The sequence below is a fragment of the Pseudophryne corroboree genome, chromosome 3, assembly GCF_028390025.1.
Source record: "Pseudophryne corroboree isolate aPseCor3 chromosome 3, aPseCor3.hap2, whole genome shotgun sequence".
Taxonomy (NCBI): Eukaryota; Metazoa; Chordata; class Amphibia; order Anura; family Myobatrachidae; genus Pseudophryne; species Pseudophryne corroboree.
In genome coordinates this window covers 194518051-194535941 of record NC_086446.1, presented here as the reverse complement: position 1 = coordinate 194535941, position 17891 = coordinate 194518051, and the positions used below count along the sequence as shown (strand labels likewise).

At 44.7% G+C, this 17891-nt stretch overlaps 2 protein-coding genes across 5 annotated transcripts in view; both read right to left on the bottom strand.

Moving 5' to 3' along the window:
• Nucleotides 1-17891, bottom strand: part of LOC135055101 (pulmonary surfactant-associated protein D-like) — a 455316-nt gene that overhangs the window by 114965 nt on the left and 322460 nt on the right. The gene's annotated exons all lie outside the window — the stretch shown is intronic.
• LOC135055102 (collectin-43-like) overlaps nt 2513-17891 on the bottom strand; it is a 36860-nt gene continuing 21481 nt past the window's right edge. For 3 of the 4 annotated variants that reach the window (XM_063958753.1, XM_063958756.1, XM_063958754.1), the window contains 2 exons: nt 16147-16227; nt 2513-3187 (listed from right to left, as the gene is read on the bottom strand). In XM_063958753.1, coding sequence (XP_063814823.1) covers nt 2808-3187; nt 16147-16227 — 461 coding nt within the window. In that variant the 3' untranslated portion in view covers nt 2513-2807. The remainder of the gene's footprint in view (nt 3188-16146; nt 16228-17891) is intronic. The other variant, XM_063958755.1, reaches the window with a different exon arrangement.

Here is a 17891-nt window from a genome sequence, read left to right as displayed (position 1 = left end):
GCAACTTTGTTAGCAGATGGGCAAAACCATGTGCTCTGCAGGTGGGGCAGATGTAACATGTGCAAAGAGAGTTAGATTTCGGTGGGGTGCGTTCAAACTAATATCTAAATTGCAGTGTAGAAATTAAGCAGCCAGTATTTACCATACACACAAATGATATACAGTAACCCACCCAAATCTAAACCTTTCTGCACATGTTACATCAGCCCAATCTGCAGTGCAGGGGCGTATCTATCCATTAGCCAGGATGGCACTCACCAGGGACACCAGCAAAGGAAGAACATTTTTAGAGGCAGTACCTGGCGCAGTGTGACTGTGTATAAGGGGCTACCTGGTGTAGTGTGTATAAGGGGCTTCCTTGCACAGTGTGTATAAGGGGCTACAAGGTACAGTGTGTATAAGGGGCTCTATCTGGTGCAGTGCTTATAATTGGCTCTATCTGGGACAGTGTGTATAAGGGGGGCTGCTCTACTGTGGTGTAATGCATCTAATGGGCTCTAACATGGCATAATGTGTATAAGGGGTACTACTGTGTAGCATAATGTAATAAGGGGCTCCAGCTTGTGGCATAATGTATATAAGGAGTGCTACTGTGTAGCAAAACGTGAATAATGGACATTACTGTGTGGTGTAATGTGAGTAAGGGAAACTACTGTGTGGTGTAATTTTAATTGGGGGTACTATTGTGTGACCATGCCCCTTTTTTAGCACAGGGGCCTTCCCTATTTCAAGTGTGTGTGTGTGTGTGTGTGTGTGTGTGGGGGGGGGGGGGGGGAGGGGGGGCGTTAGTCCTTTACTTTGCCTGGGGTGCGGACACCTAGATACATCCCTGCTGCAGTGCAACATGGTTTTGCCCAATTGCTAAGTTTTTTTGTTTGCTAGCAAACCTGAATAACCCCCTTAGTGTTTTGTTAGTAAATGATCCTCACATCTAATATTGGTATAGAATGATCCTCACATCTAATATTGGTATAGAATACGTAAACGGCTCATAGTAATACTGTATTTTCCACTTTCACATAATTTTAGAGAAAATGTAAAATTTATAATACAAGTGATATACTGTATAAAAGGAAAGTTCTGCTCTTTTTTTAATTCCTAATTATTATTTTTAATCATATGCTTATTGCTTATTTTCCATTTCAAAAGAAAATTAAAAATGTAAAAAGAAATTCCATCAAAATAATTTTCTAACTATAAATAATGAGAAACAATAGAAAAGTATATCAATAAATCTTCTTAGAATGTTTACCATTTTAGATGGTAGTGTTTTTCCTGAATAGTATATAACAGTGTCCAGACAGAAAAGAGAGCATATTTTATGTTTTTTAAGATAAAACATTGAGGTGTTAAAATTACCAGCCGGTGGTTATGGATGTTTGAATGTTACTTATTAAATCTTATTGTTATTTTTATTGGAATGAAGTAATAAAAATATATTTGCCCAATCTATATGCGCTGCAATACTTTCCATATTTAATAATATAAGAAAACTGCATAAATAAGAAATCAATGCATTGCATACTGTACAGTATATTAAGCATGCAGACTGTATGTAACAGACTAATGTGTATAAGAACATTGTAAAGCTAGTATAAAAAGTAAAGAAGTTATGACATGACATAGGGGGAGATGTACTAAGGTTTGGAGAGTGATAAAGTAGAGAGAGATAAAGTATCGATCAATCAGCTTCTAACTGCCATGATACAGACTGTTTGAAAAATGGCAGCTAGCAGCTGATTGCTAGGTAGTTTCAGGGCCAGCAACAGAAATCTTGGGTCCCGGTACAGTGATATCTCTGGGGCCCCTTAATATATACATTAAAGCGCAATGGAATTTGCTGGCTGCTCCATATAAGAAACTGTTTATATATATATATATATATATATATCTATCTATCTTCTTCCTTCTTCTTCCTCCCTCACACACCGCACAGTCTGTCTCCCTCCATGCTGCATTCCCAGCTCCCCCACCCCACCCCACCCCAATGCCCTGTAACCCCTCATCAATCCACTCTTACCCCAGGGAGAGACTCATCGGCACTGCACTGTCCAGTACCCAGACACGAACATCGCACAGCAGATCCCACCAGAAGGGCACAAGAATCATGGCCAGCAGAACTGCTGCCATGTCCTGTAACCGCCTGCAGCAGAACTGGACCCAGAAGAGTGGGTGCACACTCGCGCTGCACAGTCACTGTGTGTGAGACGCTCCTGTCACTCTGAGACTGTACCCACACTGTCTACAGCTCGCTGCCCTATTTGGACAAGATGGCACACAACGCTGCCCGGCACTAAACAGTGTGTCCTTTGGTTCCCTCTGACCCTTGGGGCCCGGTACAGGTGTCCCTTTTGACCCCCCTTCCTGTCACCAACCCTGAGTATTTTATCTCTCTCAACTTTTTCACTCTTCAAGGGGCATATGTAATAGGGTCAGAGTTTGCCGAAAGTGTAGGATGCCAGCTGATCTCTGGCTTTTTTTCCAAGTGGCAATCATTTACAAGGCAATACTGTTTAACACATGTAGTCAGGATTTATTGAAAGTTTATCGAGTTGAACAAAGCCGCAGATGTTTTTTCATATCAGGTCATTTTGCAGAAGTACAAAGTTCCAGTGATACACAGAATTTATAGTCTACAAATAAAGTTGGAATGACTGCATCAATTCAGTCTTTGTCAGGTTATGGCTCAAGTACAAGGATGGAGATTTGTACATTTAAAAATAAAAAAAATGATAAATCCTCACTGTTAATATACAGACATGAAAAATTTAATTTGTGGAACTCTGCTGTTTCCAACAGAAATACTTCTAAAATTCACACACAATCAAATTTCTATGATTACAGTGGATATCAATCCACTGTCCTTGTTCGTATATTTGTACACAGTTTTCACCTCGTCCTCCATTAGGTTCTTTTTGGTACCAATTTTTATAAGAAATTTGGTTGCCATTGAGATAGACAAAGGAACCTTCCACGCTTTCATCATTGATGCCAAGAAAAAATAGCTTGCCTCTTGCCTTCGCTAGCTGTTGTAAGGCATCATTTTCAAACCTATTTAAAGGAGTTGGCAGCGTTCCTTGTGCTCCACGGCAGGTGGCTAGGGCAGTATCGTAATTACCTTCCAATCCATTTGTGACATAAATTTTGTTTCCTGATGTTACCACTCCACTTTGGAAATAGGCCACTGCTGCAGAAAAGATGGAATTGTCATTAAATTAACAAAACAAATAAAGGTTCATTCGTATTTATACACTTTGGATAGATGACAGTGGCATAAACAACAATTTTGTTAGTCATTTGTATATCATAGTATTGGGAGGTCACAGTGCAAATGTGTAATTGAAACTTCCAAGCTCCTCAGCTGGGGCAAATGTACCTAGATTTACAGCTCGGATGCATAGGCATGTGGAGCAGAATGGGTGCTATTGGGCATGAGTAAAGCAGCACTTTTCACATACAGAGAATGATTCTGGGTCTTATGCAAAGGCGTTGGGTATGGGATGCTGGCGACCGGGATCCCGACGGTCAGCATACCGATGCCCGGATCCTGGCCACTAGAATGCCAGCAGGGGGTGCGAGTGCAACGATGCCCCTTGCAGGCTCAGTGGCTCACTGCGCTCAACACAGGTTTTATTCTCACTCTATGGTCGTCGTGGACACCCATGAGTGGGAATAGCCCCTGTTAGTTGGGATTCCAGCTGTCGGCATTGTCAGTGATCGGGATTCCGGCATCGGAATCCCGACTGCCGGCAATGTAACTACATCCCTATGCAAAGTGGCTGTAACTGCGGGCAGCTGCAGAAAGCCAGATTTACTAATTTATGCTAATGCAGGATTCCATAGGGCTAATGCAGGGCCATGCACACATAGTGATGAGCACCGGAAATTTTTCGGGTTTTGTGCTTTGGTTTTGGGTTCGGTTCCACGGCCGTGTTTTGGGTTCGAACGCGTTTTGGCAAAACCTCACCGAATTTTTTTTGTCGGATTCGGGTGTGTTTTGGATTCAGGTGTTTTTTTCAAAAAACCCTAAAAAACAGCTTAAATCATAGAATTTGGGGGTCATTTTGATCCCAAAGTATTATTAACCTCAATAACCATAATTTCCACTCATTTTCAGTCTATTCTGAACACCTCACAATATTATTTTTAGTCCTAAAATTTGCACCGAGGTCGCTGGATGACTAAGCTCAGCGACCCAAGTGGCCGACACAAACACCTGGCCCATCTAGGAGTGGCACTGCAGTGTCACGCAGGATAGCCCTTCCAAAAAACACCCCCCAAACAGCACATGACGCAAAGAAGAAAAAAAAGAGGCGCAATGAGGTAGCTGTGTGAGTAAGCTAAGCGACCCTAGTGGCCGACACAAACACCTGGCCCATCTAGGAGTGGCACTGCAGTGTCACGCAGGATGGCCCTTCCAAAAAACACCCCCCAAACAGCACATGACGCAAAGAAAAAAAGAGGCGCAATGAGGTAGCTGTGTGACTAAGATAAGCGACCCAAGTGGCCGACACAAACACCTGGCCTATCTAGGAGTGGCACTGCAGTGTCATGCAGGATGGCCTTTCCAAAAACTACTCCCCAAACAGCACATGACGCAAAGAAAAATTAAAGAAAAAAGAGGTGCAAGATGGAATTGTCCTTGGGCCCTCCCACCCACCCTTATGTTGTATAAACAGGACATGCACACTTTAACCAACCCATCATTTCAGTGACAGGGTCTGCCACACGACTGTGACTGAAATGACGGGTTGGTTTGGACCCCCACCAAAAAAGAAGCAATTAATCTCCCCTTGCACAAACTGGCTCTACAGAGGCAAGATGTCCACCTCATCATCATCCTCCGATATATCACCGTGTACATCCCCCTCCTCACAGATTATCAATTCGTCCCCACTGGAATCCACCATCTCAGCTCCCTGTGTACTTTGTGGAGGCAATTGCTGCTGGTGAATGTCTCCACGGAGGAATTGATTATAATTCATTTTAATGAACATCATCTTCTCCACATTTTCTGGATGTAACCTCGTACGCCGATTGCTGACAAGGTGAGCGGCGGCACTAAACACTCTTTCGGAGTACACACTTGTGGGAGGGCAACTTAGGTAGAATAAAGCCAGTTTGTGCAAGGGCCTCCAAATTGCCTCTTTTTCCTGCCAGTATAAGTACGGACTGTCTGACGTGCCTACTTGGATGCGGTCACTCATATAATCCTCCACCATTCTTTCAATGGGGAGAGAATCATATGCAGTGACAGTAGACGACATGTCCGTAATCGTTGTCAGGTCCTTCAGTCCGGACCAGATGTCAGCATCAGCAGTCACTCCAGACTGCCCTGCATCACCGCCAGCGGGTGGGCTCGGAATTCTGAGCCTTTTCCTCGCACCCCCAGTTGCGGGAGAATGTGAAGGAGGAGATGTTGACAGGTCGCGTTCCGCTTGACTTGACAATTTTCTCACCAGCAGTTCTTTGAACCCCAGCAGACTTGTGTCTGCCGGAAAGAGAGATCCAAGGTAGGTTTTAAATCTAGGATCGAGCACGGTGGCCAAAATGTAGTGCTCTGATTTCAACAGATTGACCACCCGTGAATCCTTGTTAAGCGAATTAAGGGCTCCATCCACAAGTCCCACATGCCTAGCGGAATCGCTCTGTGTTAGCTCCTCCTTCAATGTCTCCAGCTTCTTCTGCAAAAGCCTGATGAGGGGAATGACCTGACTCAGGCTGGCAGTGTCTGAACTGACTTCACGTGTGGCAAGTTCAAAAGGTTGCAGAACCTTGCACAACATTGAAATCATTCTCCACTGCGCTTGAGACAGGTGCATTCCACCTCCTATATCGTGCTAAGTTGTATAGGCTTGAATGGCCTTTTGCTGCTCCTCCAACCTCTGAAGCATATAGAGCAGGGGTGGGCAATCATTTCAGCTGAAGGGCCACTTGACACTTTCCTGTCAGTATCCGAGGGCCGCACACAAAATAGCAGCTCCCCCGCGTGCCAAAAATATAGGGACGTGGCATCATAGGGAAGGGGTGTGGCCAAAAAATAATATAGATACATATTAGGCTGCACAATAGTCTCCATTATTCAAATTATGCCACACAGTAGCGCCACTTACACACATTACGCCAGGTAGAGCCCCTGTCACACATTACGCCAGGTAAAGTCCCCTTTTACACATTACGGCAGGTAGAGCCCCCTTTTACACATTAACATTTTATTTGGGATAATCATTGCACAGCAAGCAAATTATCCAGTGTCTCATGGCCCCTGGGGAAAGGTGTGACAGTGACAGAACACGGGTGGTGTGACGCGGTGACAGAACACGGGGGGTGACACGGTGACAGAACATGTGGAGTTGAGTCAGTGACAGAACGCGGGGGTGACACAGTGACAGAACACGCGGGGTGTGACACAGTGACAGAACACGGGGGGTGTGACATGGTGACAGAACACGGGGGGTGTGACATGGTGACAGAATATGTGGGGTTGAGTCAGTGACAGAGCACGGGGGGTGACAGAACATGCGGGGTGTGACACAGTGACAGAACACGGTGGTGACACGGTGACAGAACACGGGGTGACACGTGACAGAACATGTGGAGTTGAGTCAGTGACAGAACGCGGGGGTGACACAGTGACAGAACACGGAGGTGTGACGCAGTGACAGAACACGGGGGTGACACAGTGACAGAACACGGGGGTGACACAGTGACAGAACACGGGGGTGACACAGTGACAGAACACGGGGGTGACACAGTGACAGAACACGGGGGTGACAGTGACAGAACACGGGGGTGACACAGTGACAGAACACGGGGGTGTGACATGGTGACAGAACACGGGGGTGACACGGTGACAGAACATGTGGGATTGAGTCAGTGACAGAACACGGGGGTGACACGGTGACAGAACTCGGGGGTGTGACGCGGTGACAGAACACGGGGGTGACACGGTGACAGAACATGTGGGGTTAAGTCAGTGACAGAACACGGGGGGGGGTAGGGGTGGTACATCGAGCGTTAAAGATCTCCCCCCTAACCTAAAAACAGTCTGACGCCACTGCCTGCACACACAAACATATACACACACACACACACTCTCACATATATATACACACACACACAAATACACTTTCTCTTACTTTTTCCATTAACTTATCTGGCTGGCTGGCTGTGGCAGGAAGGATGGATCTGTAGCAGTTGCTCTTGTCCCATGTAGCTCCGCCCCCTGAGGTCCGTGTAGCCCCGCCCCCTCGTCCTCGCATAGCTCCGCCCCCTTTTTGGCTGGCCATGAACACTGCCGTTGTCACTGGAGGCGGGAGGGGAGGCTACAAGGCAAGAAGACAGTGTGGCAGGCGCCGTGCAACAGCTGCAGGGGAGACAGGCACCGGCGGCTTGTAGGTACTGCAGAGCAATGACAAGCAGCCCAGCCTGTCGGGCCACTTGTCATTGCGCACTGGGGGGAAGCAGTGGGCCGGGTAGGATCGGTTTGCGGGCCGCATCCGGCCCGCGGGCCGTATTTTGCCCACCCCTAATATAGAGGGTTGAATTCCACCTCGTTACCACTTCTTGCTTCAGATGATGGCAGGGCAGGTTCAGGCGTTTTTGGTGGTGCTCCAGTCTTTTGTACGTGGTGCCTGTACGCCGAAAGTGTGCCGCAATTCTTCTGGCCACCGACAGCATCTCTTGCACGCCCCTCTCGTTTTTTAAATAATTCTGCACAACCAAATTCAAGGTATGTGCAAAACATGGGACGTGCTGGAATTTGCCCAGATTTAATGCACACACAATATTGCTGGCGTTGTCCGATGCCACAAATCCACAGGAGAGTCCAATTGGGGTAAGCCATTCTGCGATGATCTTCCTCAGTTGCCGTAAGAGGTTTTCAGCTGTGTGCGTATTCTGGAAAGCGGTGATACAAAGCGTAGCCTGCCTAGGAAAGAGTTGGCGTTTGCGAGATGCTGCTACTGGTGCCGCCGCTGCTGTTCTTGCGGCGGGAGTCAATACATCTACCCAGTGGGCTGTCACAGTCATATAGTCCTGAGTCTGCCCTGCTCCACTTGTCCACATGTCCGTGGTTAAGTGGACATTGGGTACAACTGCATTTTTTAGGACACTGGTGACTCTTTTTCTGAGGTCTGTGTACATTTTCGGTATCGCCTGCCTAGAGAAATGGAACCTAGATGGTATTTGGTACCGGGGACACAGTACCTCCAACAAGTCTCTAGTTGGCTCTGCAGTAATGATGGATACCGGAACCACGTTTCTCACCGCCCAGGATGCCAAGGCCTCAGTTATCCGCTTTGCAGCAGGATGACTGCTGTGATATTTCATCTTCCTCGCAAAGGACTGTTGGACAGTCAATTGCTTGGTGGAAGTAGTAAAAGTGGTCTTACGACTTCCCCTCTGGGATGACGATCGACTCCCAGCAGCAACAACAGCAGCGCCAGCAGCAGTAGGCGTTACACGCAAGGATGCATCAGAGGAATCCCAGGCAGGAGAGGACTCGTCAGAATTGCCAGTGACATGGCCTGCAGGACTATTGGCATTCCTGGGGAAGGAGGAAATTGACACTGAGGGAGTTGGTGGGGTGGTTTGCGTGAGCTTGGTTACAAGAGGAAGGGATTTACTGGTCAGTGGACTGCTTCCGCTGTCGCCCAAAGTTTTTGAACTTGTCACTGACTTATGATGAATGCGCTGCAGGTGACGTATAAGGGAGGATGTTCCGAGGTGGTTATCGTCCTTACCCCTACTTATTACAGCTTGACAAAGGCAACACACGGCTTGACAAATGTTGTCCGCATTTCTGTTGAAATACTTCCACAATGAAGAGCTGATTTTTTTGGTATTTTCACCAGGCATGTCAATGGCCATATTCCTCCCACGGACAACAGGTGTCTCCCCGGGTGCCTGACTTAAACAAACCACCTCACCATCAGAATCCTCCTGGTCAATTTCCTCCCCAGCGCCAGCAACACCCATATCCTCCTCATCCTGGTGTACTTCAACACTGACATCTTCAATCTGACTATCAGGAACTGGACTGCGGGTGCTCCTTCCAGCACTTGCAGGGGGCGTGCAAATGGTGGAAGGCGCATGCTCTTCACGTCCAGTGTTGGGAAGGTCAGGCATCGCAACCGACACAATTGGACTCTCCTTGTGGATTTGTGATTTCGAAGAACGCACAGTTTTTGCTGTGCTTTTGCCAGCTTAAGTCTTTTCATTTTTCTAGCGAGAGGCTGAGTGCTTCCATCCTCATGTGAAGCTGAACCACTAGCCATGAACATAGGCCAGGGCCTCAGCCGTTCCTTGCCACTCTGTGTGGTAAATGGCATATTGGCAAGTTTACGCTTCTCCTCCGACGATTTTAGTTTAGATTTTTGAGTCCTTTTTTTACTGATATTTGGTGTTTTGGATTTTACATGCTCTGTACTATGACATTGGGCATCGGCCTTGGCAGACGACGTTGATGGCATTTCATCGTCTCTGCCATGACTAGTGGCAGCAGCTTCAGCACGAGGTGGAAGTGGATCTTGATCTTTCCCTATTTTTGGAACCTCAACATTTTTGTTCTCCATATTTTAATAGGCAAAACTAAAAGGCACCTCAGGTAAAAAATGGAGATGGATGGATACTAGTATACTTATGGATGACGAGCGACTGCCGACACAGAGGTAGCTACAGCCGTTGACTACCGTACTGCGTCTGCTAGTATAGACTGGATGATAATGATATAAAAAATATATATATATCACTACTGCAGGACAGGTATATATTGTATAATGACGGACCTGCTGGACACTGTCAGCACTGCAGACTCCTAAACTACTAGTATGAAGAAGATAGTAAAAAAAAACCCACCACAGGTAGGTATACAATTATGGACGAGCGACTGCCAGTGCCGACACAGAGGTAGCTACAGCCGTGGACTACCGTACTGCATCTGCTAGTATAGACTGGATGATAATGATATAAAAAATATATATATATCACTACTGCAGGACAGGTATATATTATATAATGACGGACCTGCTGGACACTGTCAGCACTGCAGACTCCTAAACTACTAGTATGAAGAAGATAGAAAAAAAAACCACCACAGGTAGGTATACAATTATGGACGAGCGACTGCCAGTGCCGACACAGAGGTAGCTACAGCCGTGGACTACCGTACTGCGTCTGCTAGTATAGACTGGATGATAATGATATAAAAAATATATATATATCACTACTGCAGGACAGGTATATATTGTATAATGACGGACCTGCTGGACACTGTCAGCACTGCAGACTCCTAAACTACTAGTATGAAGAAGATAGAAAAAAAAAACCACCACAGGTAGGTATACAATTATGGACGAGCGACTGCCAGTGCCGACACAGAGGTAGCTACAGCCGTGGACTACCGTACTGCGTCTGCTAGTATAGACTGGATGATAATGATATAAAATATATATATATATCACTACTGCAGGACAGGTATATATTGTATAATGACGGACCTGCTGGACACTGTCAGCACTGCAGACTCCTAAACTACTAGTATGAAGAAGATAGAAAAAAAAAAAAACCCACCACAGGTAGGTATACAATTATGGATGAGCGACTGCCAGTGCCGACACAGAGGTAGCTACAGCCGTGGACTACCGTACTGCGTCTGCTAGTATAGACTGGATGATAATGATATAAAATATATATATATATATCACTACTGCAGGACAGGTATATATTATATAATGACGGACCTGCTGGACACTGTCAGCACTGCAGACTCCTAAACTACTAGTATGAAGAAGATAGAAAAAAAAAACCACCACAGGTAGGTATACAATTATGGACGAGCGACTGCCAGTGCCGACACAGAGGTAGCTACAGCCGTGGACTAACGTACTGCGTCTGCTAGTATAGACTGGATGATAATGATATAAAAAATATATATATATCACTACTGCAGGACAGGTATATATTGTATAATGACGGACCTGCTGGACACTGTCAGCACTGCAGACTCCTAAACTACTAGTATGAAGAAGATAGAAAAAAAAAACCACCACAGGTAGGTATACAATTATGGACGAGCGACTGCCAGTGCCGACACAGAGGTAGCTACAGCCGTGGACTACCGTACTGCGTCTGCTAGTATAGACTGGATGATAATGATATAAAAAATATATATATATCACTACTGCAGGACAGGTATATATTATATAATGACGGACCTGCTGGACACTGTCAGCACTGCAGACTCCTAAACTACTAGTATGAAGAAGATAGAAATATAATGAATGACGGACCTGCTGGACACTGTCAGCAGAATGCGTTTATAGAATTAAAAAAAAAAACACCACACGAGTGTTTAACTTTTTCAGGCAGACAATATACTGGTGGTCACTGCTGGTCAGTCACACTGGCACTCTGGCAGCAAAAGTGTGCACTGTTAAATATGTACTCCTGCTATAACTGCTCCCCAGTCTCCCCCACAATTAAGCTGTGTGAGCAGTGAGCACTACTCAGCACAGTCAGATATACATAGATGATATTATCATGCAGCACACTGAGGCTGAGCACAGATATGGTATGTGACTGTGTATCGTTTTTTTTCAGGCAGAGAACGGATTATATTAAATAATAAATAAAACTGGTGGTCACTAGTATAACTATCAGCAAAACTCTGCACTCTCTGAGTACTCCTAATGCTCCAGTAAATCAAGTGTCTCACTCTTTATCTAAACGGAGAGGACGCCAGCCACGTCCTCTCCCTATCAATCTCAATGCACGTGTGAAAATGGCGGCGACGCGCTGCTCCTTATATAAAATCCGAGTCTCGCGATAGAATACGAGCCTCGCGAGAATCCGACAGCGGGATGATGACGTTCGGGCGCGCTCGGGTTAGCCGAGCAAGGCGGGAAGATCCGAGTCTGCCTCGGACCCGTGTAAAAAGCGTGAAGTTCGGGGGGGTTCGGTTTCCGAGAAACCGAACCCGCTCATCACTATGCACACAGGACTGGATTAAGGCAGGCGGGAGCAAAAAAGTTGTGTGGGTGCCCTCGTTACTATACATGCTTACAAACACCCCTGAGCCCCCACCCTCCATGACTGACACACACACACCCACACCCCTTCTCTCTATTTGGATGAATGTCCCAGAGCAGCAGCAGTAGCACCAGAGCAACAGGCTCTGTGTCTTACAGGATTTAACTTCACTATTCCACAAAACTGCATCTACATGGGCCAGTTCAAATAGCACTCTGTGGGGGGCACAAATATGTGGGGTCCTCAGGATGACGGTCCCTGTTGCCCCTCTTTTAATCCAGCCCTGTTTACACCTGCAGTGTGCTGCCCATTAATTTCACATCAGCCAGTGCACTCTTCATCATTATTTGCCCTTGTACCAGTCCAATGCTAAGTGCATGAAATCCATCAGAAGCAGGATTCCCTTCCCCATGTGCATGACTCAGTAATGAACGTTTGATACATGTCCATGACACTCCCACAAGCCAGGGCAGTTCTGTGCAGTTGCATTGATGCTGCCCAGTTCCTTCCCTAAAATGCCCAATTTCACATAAAGACAGATCCAACTTAGCATTTGTATCCAAGCACAGAGATCCACCCAACTCAGAATCAGCTCCACAGATGGATGAAATAGGCAGAGTAATAGTTTTCTAGCAAAGAATAGAATAACCTTCATGTGATCCTTGTTTGCAGTACAGAATTGCTGAGCATAATTATTGTAAGAAGATATGAGGCAGAGGGTGCATTTTAGAGGTGTTAAACCAGCCCCTCTTCTAGATTTAATGACTAGTTTCTACTGTAAAGAAAGTGAGATTCCCCCGGCTATAGTCATACCTAGTCCAAGGCTGGTCAAGAGCTAATAGACCGTGTTGGAAAAAGCAAGAATAGTTTCTGAGCTGCTGGTTTGTGTGCACCAGATTATTTAACAGTAGTAAATCAAGGTGGGGCAATTTTACCATTTTAGTAGTACCATAGGATAAAACATAAAGATGCTCAATTTCCAAATAAAATGTATGTGTATATAGCTGGGATTGTTAAACCCAAAAACTAATAGCACAGCGGCTCATTTTGGATTCTGGGAGAATATGCAGTTCATTGTGTTATATTTGCTGATATTTATTTTACAGCACTGCAGTGTAGTGTAGATGAAGGCTGGTTTATCAAAGTGTCAAGAATGCATACAGATTGTGATCTCAGGTTAGTCTTACTAGATTGCTGTTGACTAAACAGAAAGGGACTAAAGTACATACAGGCTGAATTTCAAGATGGCTGTTCATGGCTGTTTCAAGATGGCTGTTCATGTTCATGTTACTAGTAAGCAAGGTTAGAATAAGCCATCTGTAATATCTGTAAACAGAACATCAGACAAAACAAGAAGAATCTCTAACAAAACAAGGATGAAAACTTGATATTTGGGCATCAATTTAAGTTCTAATCATACTGTAGTTAAACAAAGACCAGAATAAGATTAAGGACATGAGTCAGAAAGTACTAACTCGTGACACTCGAAACGCCCAAACAGCATCCATAAAGATAGCACATAATAAGGGGCAATCACAAATAAAGCTATCACTGCAACCAGACAAGCATGTGACTGGAAGAGTACAAGAAAAGAGTCTGAGATCATGCAAAGCAGGGCCATTACTAGGCCATAACTAGGTGTGTGCTAGACTTGTGCTCTTGATGTGGCCAGCACCCAGGTCCCAGGCACCTGTACCATGATGTCATGACATCACATGTTCAGAGGGCGGGAGGCCAAGGGCCTGGAGCAGGGCACATTAGAGCTCTGCTACAGCACTGAGTAATGTAAAAGATAATTATACCTGCCATATATCTACTGTAATGTCTCATTTATCTATTTTGAATGAACAACAAAGTTTGGTTATTGTGTATCATAATGATTTGAATCCATATGGAGAGATTATTCAGAAGTGGTCGGGGTGCAACATTATGTGCAAAGTACTGATTATTGGTAATTTGTGCATGTGCAGGACCCATTCTGCGAGTGTGTGAATGGGTCCTGCAATGTAGGCAGCAGAGTGTCAGTGATTGACAGTCTGCTTCTATCCACGGAGCAGGGAAGGGGGGGTGATGGCCTCCGTTTGTGAAAATGGAGAAATGTTGCCGCCGTCTAGGAGTCTGAGAAGAAGCTGGGGATCTCCATAGTAGGACAGAGATTTCCTGGCCTCGGTGACAGGCAGATTGTGCAGCAGCGTGGGATCCGAAAGCAACCCAATGATGGGGGAGAGATCCCATGCTGCGTCCTAGGATGCAGGTCAGATCACTAGTGCAGCAAGAAGTGTCTGCTTGTAATAGACGTCTCCTGCTGCATTACCATAAGGTGCTATCACTGCTGCTTCCAACTAAATAACAGCCACTCAATCCACATCTGAATCAGGCCCAGGGAGCTAGGAAATCAGCTTACTATGCAGACATGGGGTAAGAAACAATAAAAATGAGCAATGCTATGGATAGTGGCATGAAAACTACACTGCTCAAAAAAATAAAGGGAACACTAAAATAACACATCCTAGATCTGAATGAATGAAATATTCTTATTAAATACTTTGTTCTTTACATAGTTGAATGTGCTGACAACAAAATCACACAGAAATTATCAATGGCACCTATTCTTCTCCACATGCCTATGCATCCGAGCTGTAAATCTAGGTACATTTGCACCAGCTGAGGAGCTTGGAAGTTTCAATGACACATTTGCACTGTGAACCCCCTAATACTATGATATACAAATGACTAACAAAATCTTTGTTTATGCCACTGTCATACATCCAAAGTGTATAAATATGAATGAACATTTGTTTGTTTTGTTAATTTAATGACAATTCCATATTTTCTGCAGCAGTGGCCTATTTCCAAAGTGGAGTGGTAACATCAGGAAACAAAATTTATGTCACAAATGGATTGGAAGGTAATTACGACACTGCCCTAGCAACCTGCCATGGAGCACAAGGAAAGCTGCCAACTCCTTTAAATAGGTTTGAAAATGATGCCTTACAACAGCTAGCGAAGGCAAGAGGCAAGCTATTTTTTCTTGGCATCAATGATGAAAGCGTGGAAGGTTCCTTTGTCTATCTCAATGGCAACCAAATTTCTTATAAAAATTGGTACCAAAAAGAACCTAATGGAGGACGAGGAGAACGTTCTGCTGCCTGCAACATCCTCCAGCATGACCGGTTTGGCAGTGGGTCAGTAATGGTGTGGGGTGGCATTTCTTTGGGGGGCCGCACAGCCCTCCATGTGCTCGCCAGAGGTAGCCTGACTGCCATTAGGTGCCAAGATGAGATCCCCAGACCCCTTGTGAGACCATATGCTGGTGCGGTTGGCCCTGGGTTCCTCCTAATGCAAGACAATGCTAGACCTCATGTGGCTGGAGTGTGTCAGCAGTTCCTGCAAGATGAAGGCATTGATGCTATGGACTGGCCCGCCCGTTCCCCAGACCTGAATCCAATTGAGCACATCTGGGACATCATGTCTCGCTCCATCCACCAATGCCACATAGCACCACAGACTGTCCAGGAGTTGGCGGATGCTTTAGTCCAGGTCTGGGAGGAGATCCCTCAGGAGACCATCCGCCACCTCATCAGGAGCATGCCCAGGCATTGTAGGGAGGTCATACAGGCTCGTGGAGGCCACAAACACTACTGAGCCTCATTTTGACTTGTTTTAAGGACATTATATCAAAGTTGGATCAACCTGTAGTGTGTTTTTCCACTTTTATTTTGAGTGTGACTCCAAATCCAGACCTCCATGGGTTAATAAATTTGATTTCCATTGATAATTTCTGTGTGATTTTGTTGTCAGCACATTCAACTATGTAAAGAACAAAATATTTAATAAGAATATTTCATTCATTCAGATCTAGGATGTGTTATTTTAGTGTTCCCTTTATTTTTTTGAGCAGTGTACAAACAAAGCACTTGTAATATTGTAACTGGAAACAATTTATTTTCATAGCTTTTATCCTCACAATAGTAATATTATTTTTTATTATTATTATTATTATTATTATTTATAGATCTTAGGATGCCAGCAGGATTTTGGTGTTACATTCTTATGTCTCCACCCAATACATTTTTCAGAGCAGCTATAATTAGAAATAGTGATGATTTTATTTACCTTTCTGTTGAGAGGAAAGACTCTTCTCCAGAGCAGCTATTTTGTTTTCCAAGTCTGTGACTTTTGTTGCCAGAACAGTATCTAAGAATTAAAATCCATTGGAAAGAAAACCTTAGTGATATAAAACTAGAGCAGACATGGATCATAAATGGTTCTTACCACTTCACATAGATATACAAAGGCAACAAACATGTTTCAGTATGAGGAGATCTATGTATCTATCTATCTATCTATCTATCTATCTATCTATCTATCTATCTATCTATCTATCTATCTATCTATCTATCTATCTATCGTTCATATCTCAGGCCTGGCCGATGGCTATTTGTTTTGATTTAAAATATAACAAAGGAAAGATATTCTAGGTTTTATTGTTAAAATACAAAACCTCATGGGGAATATTTAAAAAACATAATTATCTAAACAAAATCGAAGAGATTAATATCTCTTGGCAGTTACAGCACAGTCCAAAATTCAAATAGGGGAGCCACACCAACTGCCACCCCAAACACTACCACACATTGCTGGCCAGGACTCACTGGCAGTTGGTGTGGCTCCCCTATTTGAATTTTGAATGTGCTGCAACTGCCACTGGAAAAGAGATATTTATCTCTTTTTGTTATTTTTTTAAGATAATTATGTTTATTAAATATCCCATATCTTTCAAAAGTCTGCAAAGGCCATTTAACTCTTTGTGTTCCTTGTGGAAATGTAATTTTATAAACTTTTACAATAAACTTGATATCATCAGTTAAGATTTGTTTTCATTAAAGAATAATCAACCTATCTGAATCTCCCTTGTCTCCTTTAACGCCTTTTACACCGGGTTCTATTTAGTGATGAGCGGGTTCGGTTTCTCTGAAACCGAACCCCCCCCGAACTTCACCTTGTTTACACGGGTCCGAGGCAGGTTAGAACCTTCCCGCCTTGCTCGGCTAACCCGAGCGCGCCCGAACGTCATCATCCCGCTGTCGGATTCTCGCGAGATTCGGATTCTATATAAGCAGCCGCGCGTCGCCGCCATTTTCTCACTCGTGCATTGGAGATGATAGGGAGAGGACGTGGCTGGCGTCCTCTCCGTTTATTGTAGAACTAGAAGTTGATTGGTTTATTGCTTTTGCTTAATTGTGGGGAGGATTGGGGAGCAGCTGTTAGGAGGAGTACAGTGCAGAGTTTTGCTGATAAGTGACCACCAGTTTTTATCCATTCTCATCCTGAAAAAAACGCTCCATACCATATCTGTGCTCAGTGTGCTGCATAATATATATGTGCTGAGTGCTCACACTGCTTATTTGTGGGGACTGGGGAGCAGCTATAGCAGGAGTACAGTGCAGAGTTTTGCTGACAGTGACCACCAGTATACGTTGTCTGCCTGAAGAAAAACACTCCATATCTGTGCTCAGTGTGCTGCTTTATTGTGGGGACTGGGGACCACCAGTATAATTAATATTATATAGGAGGAGCACAGTGCAGAGTGCACTGCTGTACCTACCTCTGTGTCGTCATCCATTAAGTATACTATCCATCTACATTCTATACCTGTGGTGCATTTTAGTTTTGCAGTTTGCTGACAGTGTCCACCAGTATACTATATATAGCAGTACGGTAGGCCACTGCTGTGCCTACCTCTGTGTCGTCACTCGTCATCCATTAAGACAGTTTTGCAGTTTGCTGACAGTGTCCACCAGTATACTATATAATATACTTATAGCAGTACGGTAGGCCACTGCTGTACCTACCTCTGT